The sequence below is a fragment of the Rhinoderma darwinii genome, chromosome 7 (genome assembly GCF_050947455.1).
Source record: "Rhinoderma darwinii isolate aRhiDar2 chromosome 7, aRhiDar2.hap1, whole genome shotgun sequence".
Classification (NCBI taxonomy): Eukaryota; Metazoa; Chordata; class Amphibia; order Anura; family Rhinodermatidae; genus Rhinoderma; species Rhinoderma darwinii.
Genome location: NC_134693.1, coordinates 66779134 through 66790148, shown reverse-complemented (window position 1 = coordinate 66790148; position 11015 = coordinate 66779134). Strand labels below are relative to the sequence as shown.

At 43.3% G+C, this 11015-nt stretch overlaps 1 protein-coding gene across 2 annotated transcripts in view; it reads left to right on the top strand.

Moving 5' to 3' along the window:
* The first annotated feature begins 218 nt into the window (after window positions 1-218).
* The window catches only part of KIFAP3 (kinesin associated protein 3), a 131876-nt gene continuing 121079 nt past the window's right edge, over window positions 219-11015 (top strand). The window contains exons 1-3 of one of the 2 annotated variants that reach the window (XM_075833497.1): window positions 219-437; window positions 7109-7240; window positions 8896-9050. In XM_075833497.1, the coding sequence (XP_075689612.1) occupies window positions 406-437; window positions 7109-7240; window positions 8896-9050 (319 nt within the window). In that variant the 5' untranslated portion in view covers window positions 219-405. The remainder of the gene's footprint in view (window positions 438-7108; window positions 7241-8895; window positions 9051-11015) is intronic. The other variant, XM_075833496.1, reaches the window with a different exon arrangement.

Here is an 11015-nt window from a genome sequence, read left to right as displayed (position 1 = left end):
GAATTGTTCCAGAATATAAAGAACAAAGCGTCAAGGGCAGCGCCGTATATTCTATTACAGTTTAATATTTGTCATTTGAGCTTTAGTGCGTTTTGTTGTAGTAGGAAACCCTGCAATGTACCGGGAATGCGTTATACGAAACAAAGCTCCACAAACAGACGATGTCACCCTGAGGCCGCACTGAGCTCATCCAGACGATGGAGACGAGCTCCGCCCCCTCCCTGCTGCCTCCCCAACCGGCACAAGACGGTCATGTGATCGTGACGTCATACGGGGCCTTTCCCATTGTAAAATCAAGGTGGCTCTATTCCCCTGGAAACAACAACAAGCGATCCGTTCTCCCGGTTATATGTACGTCATCTCCCGGTGCTGAACGCCAGCGAAGGCGCTACTGGTGCTATAGACATGCAGTCCGAGGACGCCAGATACCTCAAGAGGTGAACATATTGCGGGTGGGAAGGGGCTGCTGCTGGGATGTCAGGGGCTCATCTGCACATACACTGAATGAATAAAACATTGACGTGCACAGCTTATATCTTGTTTTTATATATATATATATATATATATATATATATATATATATATATATATACATATATACATATATATATATATATGTGTGTAAAATGTACTTGGTTTAGTGTGCATGTTAGACCTGGCCTCTGTAGCTGGTATACACCCGTACTGCATTCACCCCCTGCACCACCATAATCAAACTGCCCTATGGAACAATTCATGAAACTGGCAGAGCTGACCCTCAAAACAATTCTCAGGCATTGCCCATAAGGCTATGTTCACATCACGTTTTTAAGCCTTCATTTGATGTATATGCCATGAAAAGCTCCCGATGTATAAATTAGACGCAGGCTGTGACCAATTATTCCTAATAATGTCATCTGTCATAGGCTATAATGGTATCTGTTTAACGTATACGTCAAGAACCATTATAGCCTATGGGTGACGGATGGGTTAAACGGATACCTGACAGTAGAATCCATCACTCATAGGCCATAATGGTATCTGTTTAAAGAGGCTCTGTCGCCACATTATAAGTGGCCTGTCTCCTACATAAGGAGATTAGTGCTATAATGTAGGTGACAGTAATGCTTTTTATTTTTTAAAAAACTATCAATTTTTACCATTTTATTAGCGCTTTTAGATTTATGTTAATGAGTTGCTTAATGCCCAAGTGGGCGTATTTTCACTTTAGACCAAGTGGGCGTTGTACAGGGGAGTGTATGACGCTGACCAATCGGCGTCATTCACTCCTCTCCATTCATTTACACAGCGCATAGGGGTCCTGCTAGATCCTTATGTGCTGTCTTATACTAACACATTAACAATACTGAAGTGTTTAGACAGTGAAGAGACATTCCACGGGATGTCTATTCACAATCCCTGCACTTCGTTACTGTTTCTGTGGTAGTTACAGCAGAGGACGCGTAATCTCGCTGTAACCTGTTATTTACCGCGTAATCTCGCGAGATCACGCTTCCTCTGCTGTAACTACCACAGACAGAGTAACGAAGTGCAGAGATTGTGAATAGACATTCCGTGGAATGTCTAAACACTTCAGTATTGTTAATGTGTAAGTATAAGACAGCACATAAGGATCTAGCAGGATCCCTATGCGCTGTGTAAATGAATGGAGATAAGTGCATGATGCTGATTGGTCAGCGTCATACACTCCTCTGTACAACGCCCACTTGGTCTAAAGTGAAAATACGCCCACTTGGGCATTAAGCAACTCATTAGCATAAATCTAAAAACGCTAATAAAATGGTAAAAATCGTTTTTTTAAATAAAAAGCACTGCTGTCACCTACATTATAGCGCTGATCTCATTATATAGGAGATAGGGCACTTATAATGTGACAGAGCCTCTTTAATGTATATGTCATGAACTCCCACAGCTGATGGGTGACGGATGCGTTAAACAGATACCTGACAGTAGAATCCATCACTCATAGGCTATAATGGTATCTGTTTATCGGATACGTCATAAAAAGGGTAATTAGTGTTCATGATGTATTCGTTAAGCGTATACTATTGTAGCCACATCTGTAACAGGCAGCCTCCGTTTAACGTATACATTGTGTCTTGTTCCAGTGTATACGTCAAAAGAAGACCACTAAACAAAGTGTAAAAAGAGCCCTTAGCTTGTACAATGGCGCTATCTTGAAGTACACACTAAACGTAAACAACATAACGTGATTGTCCTCTCCCAGACCAGTAGTGGAAGACCCCTTTAACAATTAAAATGATTGTACTGCGCTCCATGTCCTTGTGTGCTGATGCGTTAACATTACTCTTCGCTGAAACTAAGGAACCTAGCGTAAACCCTGAAAAACTGCCCCAGACCATTATCCCTCCTCCACCAAATTTTAGATCAGGCACTATGTATTCCGGTAGGTAGCGTTCCCCTGGCATCCACCAAACCCATATTCGTCCATCAGACTGCCAGATAGTGAAACGTGCTTCATCACTGCAGGAACACGTTTCCACTGCTCCGGAGTCCAGTGGCGGCGCGCTTTACACCACTCCAGCCAATGCTTGACATTGTGATCTTAGGCTTTGTTATGCAGCTGCTCGACCCTGGAAACCTCTTTCGTGAAGCTCCCGATGCACAGTTCTTGTGCTGATGTCACTTCCGGTGACAGTTTGGGGCTCTGTAGCGAGGGGTGCAATAGAGGATAGATTATTTTTATGCACCACGTGCTTCAGCACTTGACAGCTCCGCTCTGTTAGTTTCCGTGGTTTACCAAATAGTGGCTGAGCTGTTGTTTATTCTAGACGCTTCTACTTCACAATAATTGCACTTACAGTTGACCAAGGCAGATCTAGAAAATTAGAAATTTCACAAACTGATTTTTGGCCAGGTTTGAAGTCACTGAGCTCTTTAGTACAAGCCATACTGCTAGAAATGTTGGTCTATGGCTGTGTGCCTGGTTTTATGCACCTGTCTGCAATGGATGTGGCTGAAATACCTGAACTCAATAATTTGCCCTAAGGCATGATTTACACGAGCGTAATATACGCGCATGCTTTTCACGCGTGTCGTACGCACCTATATTACTCTATGGGGCAGTGCAGACAGTCCGTGGGTTTTGCGCAGCGTGAGTGCGCTGCGTAAAACTCACGACGTTCTATATTTCAGCGTTTTTCACGCATCACGCACCCATTGAAGTCAATGGGTGCGTGAAAACCACGCAGGTCGCACGGAAGCACTTCCGTGCGAACTGTGTTATTCGCGCATCAGCTGTCAAACTCTGAATGTAAACAGAAAAGCACCACGTGCTTTTCTGTTTACAAACATCCAAACGGAGTGTCATAATGATGGCGGCTGCGCGAAAATCACGCAGCTGCGCATCATACACTGATGACACACGGAGCTGTTTAGTGTATTTTGCGCACGCAAAACGCACACGCTCGTGTAAATCAGGCCTAAAAGGGGTTGTGTCACCGCACACATTTAGGCCGGGATCACACACACGTTTTTTTGTCAGTTTTTTTTTTTAGCCAAACACAGGAGTGAACCCAAAAGAAAGGAGATGTATCAGTCTTTCCTTTATATCTCTCCTTCCTTTTGGATACACTTTTGGCTTTGCCTAAAAAGACTGAGCCAAAAACTGTACCAAAACAATGTGTGTGATGCTGGACTTCTGCGTTTTTACTGCAGTTTTGGAGTGATTTTCAAGTGCTTAATTGCTGTAAAAACTGTATGCGTCTTACCTCGAATCACCACGGTTTTGCGATGCAGTTTTCGCCCGTGTAGCTGTTGCAGTTTAAGCACATGGTTTCAATGTGCTTCACTTATAATAACCACATAACGAAAAACAGCATCGCAAAACCGCGGCAGTTCACGGTTCAACGCATGCGGTTTTTAACATGAGTATTTCACAGCAATTAGGAAGCAAATAAAAATCACTGCAAAAGTATTGTAATAAACGCAATCAAAATGTCCTGTGAAATCCAAGACTTATGGCATATTTACAGGATATGCCATAAATGTCTGATAGATAGGTGTCTCACATCTGGCACCCACACCTATCTCCTGAATAGGGGTCCACCGACTCTCGTTCTGCCTGGTGCACATCCAGGCCCATCATAGGTGCACAAGAAGATTGAAATCCGGAAACAGCCGAGTTCGCTGAGCAACGCTGTTTCTGGAACTCCGTTAGAATTGAATAGAGTTCCGGAAACAACGTGGCCATCTTTTTCTGGATTTCTGTCCTGTTGTGTACCTTCTCTCCTCCTAGATGCAGCGGCCAGCAGCCGCCTCACCAGGCGTGTCGGGGGAATCCCCGTTTAGGAGATAGATGTGGGTTCCATAGGTGTAACAGACATATCCTATGAATACTCCATGAATGTGTGTGGTGAGACAACCCCTTTAAAGCGCCCCCCAGTAGTACAGCATAGGTACCTATGGTTTAGTAGTAGACTTTGACATTCAGTACTATTTTCTACAGCATTCAACAGCAATATATACACAGTCGAGTCACGTTATGACAACCTCCTACTTTAGAGCTTAGCCCATGAAGGAAGTGATGTGTCGTGGGCTGGCTTGTTGGGTATATAAGGTGTGCGATAGGCTGTCTGAACAGATATTACTCGTTACCATGGATGAAAGGGGCGATTTATCAGAGTTGCAAAAAGGGATGATTATTGGCTTTCGGGCCAAGGGTGGCAGTATTTCTCAAACAGCGCCGTTTGCGAACTGTTCGCATGCTGCTGTGGTGTATCGCGAGTGGACAAATGGCACCATTGGGAGTAACCGACGTGGAAACTGCAGAGCACCAAGTGCCATTAATGTGAGAAGTGAACGTCGGCTACGAAGGTGCGCAAGGGCCGAACAACACGCTACAGTGGAGCAGCTCACTGTGAAAATCAACCAGGGGCTACCAGACGTGTCTAATACAACAGTTCAGCAAACCCTACTGCGTATGGGGCTCCTTCCCATTGCTAGAAGAACACAAGCTGGTAGAACAGGGGTCCTGAACCCACCTGAGAAGCTTGAATGGAGCTGTGTTCCAGCATGCGCTCCTACTTCATTCAAAGTCTAAGGGAATGACGGAATTAGAGCTCTAATTTACGGTAACCTTTAAGCTTCAAGAGGAAATCCTCTAGAACAATTTTACAAACAACAGTGACACATTTTGTGTGTGCGCCTCTTAATAAATTTGTCGCATGTTTCTCCTGCGTGCATTAAATTAAAACTGGCAATGGATCGCCAGTCTTAGTAAATCTGCCACCCGTCTTTATTTTGCCTAATGACAGATATGACCATATGGCACAACTAACTGGGAGACTAAGTTTGTGCATAGTCATGTGGAAAAGTAAGGAAACAAGTTTTCTTTATTTCCTACATTATGTGGACATATCCGTATTTGAGTTTCATTCAAACCCTATATAAGGCTAAAAGTTAAGTCATTAAAGGGGTTGTCTAGGTTAGGGCTGCTTTTTATACTGATGATCTATCCACAGGACTCCGGACCGATCATATACTGATAACCTATCCTGTAGATAGGTTATCAGTATAAAAAAACAGCCCCCAACCTGTACAAGCCCATTAAACAAAAATAAATTGACTTTGAAAAAATTTATTGAAAAAAAATGTACAGAAATACCATGTCCTTCTGTGGGAGAAGTGGCTTTAAAGAGGCTCTGTCACCACATTATAAGTGCCCTATCTCCTACATAAGGTGATGGGCGCTGTAATGTAGGTGACAGTAATGCTTTTTGTTTGCAAAAAAACGATCTATTTTCACAACGTTAGGAGCGATTTTGGTTTATGCTAATGAGTTTCTTAATGCCCAAGTGGGCGTATTTTTACTTTCGACCAAGTGGGCGTTGTAAAGAGGAGTGTATGACGCTGACCAATCGGCATCATGCACTCCTCTCCATTCATTTACACTGCACTAGCGATATAGATGTAACGCTAAGTGCAGCCTCATACACAAGCCCTAACATTACTACAGTGTCCTGATAATGAATACACATGAAATCCAGCCTGGACGTCATGTGTACTCAGAATCCTGACACTTCTGAATCTTTTTTTGTGAGATTCCGGCAAGTGAAACCAAATCTCGTTTACCTCCGTAATCTTGCGAGATTTCGTATTCGTTGCTGGAATCTCACAGAAAAGATTCAGAAGTGTCAGGATTCTGAATACACATGACGTCCAGGCTGGATGGTCATGTGTATTCATTATCAGGACACTGGATTAACGTTAATCAAGCAGAATCGCTGTGTATGTGGCTGCAGATCATGTTCTAGTAAGAACGCGATTCTGCTGTCTAAATGAATGGAGAGGAGTGCATGATGCCGATTGGTCAGCGTCATACACTCCTCTGTACAACGCCCACTTGGTCGAAAGTAAAAATACGCCCACTTGGGCATTAAGAAACTCATTAGCATAAACCAAAATCGCTCCTAACGTGAAAATAGATCGTTTTTTTAAATAAAAAGCATTACTGTCACCTACATTACAGCGCCGATCTCCTTATGTAGGAGATAGGACACTTATAATGTGGTGACAGAGCCTCTTTAATAACTTGTATGGCCATTTCATACAGTAAAAAAAAAAATGACAAAATGGGTCCGCCATGGCTCCTGTAAAAACGGAAGTCATAATGCCAATGTGAACTGAACGTTTCAATGTCGTGCACGTGGACACCCGTATTATGGCACTGTAAGCACTAAATAAAGCTGCATAATTCTTCCATGAGGCGCCATATTCTTCCCTATGCTTCTAGTAATGCTGCATGACAATTTTTTTAATGTAAAATCAGAAACGCACTGTGGTTTAGTGTGGATCAATAGATTTCTATGGATGCCATATTCGTGAGATATGAGTCATGAACATGACCTTGTGCATGAGGCCTAAAGCACTGTTCACACTATGTTTTCTACTCCGTTTAACAGCAAGAGATTAGTTTAAAATGGCTAGAATCAAATGAGAATCTGCTTTAATGCATCTGTAATTGCCAGACAAGCCGGCTATCTACAGCACGTTAGCTGTTTAGAAGGATGAATGAATTGTTGGAACAAGTCATCTTTTTGTGATCCACGTCTAACCTTTTTACTGTTTATTTATTTATTTTTTTTAGGAAGGTGAAAGGAGGTAACATAGATGTCCACCCAACTGAAAAAGCTCTTGTTGTTCACTATGAAGTGGAGGCCACTATCCTTGGAGAGATGGGAGATCCAATGCTTGGTGAGAGAAAGGAGTGTCAAAAAATGTAAGTTCTAATGAAAAGTCTACTGTGGTTCATGCAGTTCCATTTGAGTTCATGTAAAAATGCACGTCCACATTGAAGCTGTCTTATTTTAGACATATCATGAGCAATACAAAATACATTTATGCCTGGAAACGATGAAGGGAACAGCAACAAGGTGGCTGGATACAATCATAGGAATTATGAACATGTCCCTAAAAAGACTGAAGACTTCAACAGAACACAGAGGACGTTTTGGAGAAACACTACCTATATGGTTTCCAGGGGTTAAAAACAGTTAGGGGGAGTGTAAAGCGAGTTCACGAGCAACGATAACTCCGATCCGGGCTGTTTACCTATTTAGAAGCCACGGCAAATAGCGTCCGCGGCATCTAAGTCGTAATAAAGAAGGGGACAGCTCGCCCGCAACGCGATCGCAGGGTGCCGATGTCATCCTGGTGACCTAATGAATGCCCCCTGGTCTGCCATCATTCTGCCCTTATTAGCAGGCCGGGCTTGATAGGAGCTGGTAAATAGCACAATACACAGCAGTACATAGGTATCACAGTCTATTGCACCAGCGACCAAATGAACGCTTGTCCAAGTTTGCCTAGGGGGACTAAAAAAACAAAACCGTTAAATTTTTCATCATTTTATACCCTTTCCTCACTTTTGCAAAAAAACAAGCGTTCACACCACTCCATTGATTGAAAAATAAAAAAGTTATGTAGAACGAAAATGAAAAAAAAGAATTAATAATGGCTTAGACTGTAAGCGGGTTAATATGCAACCAAATGATTCCAGTAATTGGAGATCAATCTTTTACATTGCCCACTCTTTGCAGAATTGTTTCAATTCAGCCACATTGGAGGGATTTTGAGCATGAAGTGCCCGTTTATGGTCCTGCTCCTGCCTCAGCATCTCAATGACTTTTAAGACAGGAGTTGGCCATTCCTATACCTTGAAGCGACTGGACAGTCATAATGGGCTAACAAATGGTCAAGTAAAAAAACAAAACACAACGTCGCGTATGATGCTCTGAGCCACAAATGAACAGTTAATTAGGGATGTGCAGTTTATAAAACTCACTTTCCTATACCCTATATGGGTATTCTGATTTAATAGAGGAAGTTCTTTGTTCAGGATTCTCACTTCTTGGCCAGATCAAAGAGCGGTTACAAAGAGCGCCTCTCGCTCTGGAGGACCTGTTCTTTCCTGCATTACACTGATTTGAATTGGCACATTGTAATGCTTAATTTCCCCTGTGGAGGCGCTGTAGGGAAATTGAACACTTACAAGGTGATCGCTGAGGGACCCAGCAGGTGGGCACTTTGCAATCAGCTTATTGTCATGGGACCATAACAAGTACGGATTGTCCAAAGCTGAGAAATCCGTTAAGTTAATAATCCTTGCCCCAGCAAACTGAGTTGTTTATTTAGACCTAGAGGTTTTATGAGAAACCACTAATGCAATGGTAACCAGCAGCACCAAGACTCTGTCTTTAGTGTGAAATATTTTCAGATAAGAGTATTGCCTGTATACGTTGCTATTATTATAATTCCTGTTACTGCTCTGATATATATAAGATTTGAAAGTACGGCGGTTAAAATCATGTTGAGCAATTAAGGCATAGCTTATGTTGTAACAAATAGTCTACTGTTCACATTTTCCTTTTTCAGCATTCGCCTGAAAAGTCTTAATGCCAACACTGATGTTTCTTCTCTGGCGAGGAAAGTGGTTGAAGAATGCAAGCTCATCCATCCTTCAAAATTAGCGGAAGTGGAACAGCTTCTTTATTATCTTCAGAATCGCAGGGATGGTTTAACTGGTAAAGGTGAGCACATAATCTTTTTATAGTTTTGTCTAAAAGTCAATAAACATTTTTTAATTATTAGATTTACGCCACCGTCAAATTCAGTTGATTTATTGTGGATTTTCAGTGTGAAATCTGTCCGAAAATCTGCACTAACTCATGATGGAATAAATGTGGGTGGTGGTTTCAAGACCCCATCCACACGTAGTGGGAAAAAATCCATGTGGGATGCTGTGCAAATCCGCAATAAAATCTATTGCAAAATATACATACAATATTTGCTGTGGAATAACCACAAAATCTGCAGCAGAAAACCTTGCAGCGTGCGGATATACCCCTATGTGCGTTTCTCCAATTTATAACAAATTTTATATAACAACAACATAAAAAAAGTTAATATGTGTCACCTGCATAGACACTTTCTGACCAAAAGTATGTGGACACCGGACCACTACACAATTGCGTTAATATGGAGTTAGCCCCCATTTTGTGACCGGAACAGCCTCTACTCTTTTGGGAATTATTTCCACAAGATTTTGGAGTGTGTCTGTGGGAATTTGTTCCCGTTAAGCCAAGGGAGCATTTGTGAGGTCAGACAGTGCTGTTGGAGGAGAGGGTCTGCCTCCCAATAGGTTTTCTAATTCATCCCAAAGATGTTCGAGGTCAGGGCTCTGTGCAGACCACTCGAGTTCCTTCACACCAAACCCGTCACCTAATGTCTTGGAACTCACTTTGTGCACTGGAGCGGGAAAGGGCCTGAGTCATGATGGAGCGGGAAAGGGCCTTTTCCAAACTGTTCTCACAAAGTTGGAAGCATACAATTGTCTTAAATGTTTTTGGGAGTTAGAATGTTAACATTATTGAAAATAAGGGTCTTTGCCAAAACCCTGAAAAATAGCACCACACCAAATTTTACAGTGGGCACTATGTTGGAGACCAGTGGTAGCGACAGAAGACCCTTTAGCGACATCTGCCATACATGTACGACAGATGTGCGCTTTCTCAATATGGAGCGGGTTCAGCAGCCCGAACCATACTTGGCAGGTATAAGCTGTTTTATATACGGCTGACACCCGTCTGCAATGGCAGGGATCGGAGATAACTCCAATTCTGTCCGTTCAACCCTTCATGCCGCATGTCAAGATCGCCTGCGGCATCTAAACAATTAGACAGGCAGGGGGCTCCCTTGTCCCCCTGATCGGCCCATTCGTGACAAAATCGTGGAATGCAGAGTGGTTGCCGTGGTAGCCGGAGGAATAAAGAAGGCCTTCAGGTCTGCCTTCTGTGCTCAAGTATTAAAGGGGTTATGTGGGGACAGAAAAGTATTTGCAGTGTACTCAATGCAGTATGTGAGTACACTCGCTAATATACCTCCCAAACCCCTGTCGCGCTGATTATGAGATTTTCATAGATTTTTATAGTGCTGGCGGGGGAAAGGAAGTCTAGGTGCACAGTCTTCCTTCATGGCGACCACAACACTGATGTAAGTAAACACAGCCTTACGCCTCATTCACGCGACAGGGTCCGAGTGTCGGCCGATAAAATGGGCCGTTTTTCCCGGCCGGTTTGCATCCGTTTTGCATCCGTTCCGATTCTGTTCCGGGCCGTGTTGCCGTTTTTAACGGCCGATTTTGACCCGTTTTGCATCCGTTTTTCCCTGTTTGTTTTAAAATTGGATGAATTTAATTTAAATTTGTTGCCACACACAGCCCTCTGTAGATAATGCCACCCAGCACCCTGTAGGTAATGCCACTCAGCCCCCAATTGGTAATGCCACCCAGCCCCCTATAGGTAATGCCACCGAGCTCCCTGCAGGTAATGCCACCGAGCTCCCTGCAGGTAATGCCACCGAGCTCCCTGCAGGTAATGCCACCGAGCTCCCTGCAGGTAATGCCACCGAGCTCCCTGCAGGTAATGCCACCGAGCTCCCTGCAGGTAATGCCACCCTGCCCCCTATTGGCAATGCCACCCTGCCCCCTGTAGGTA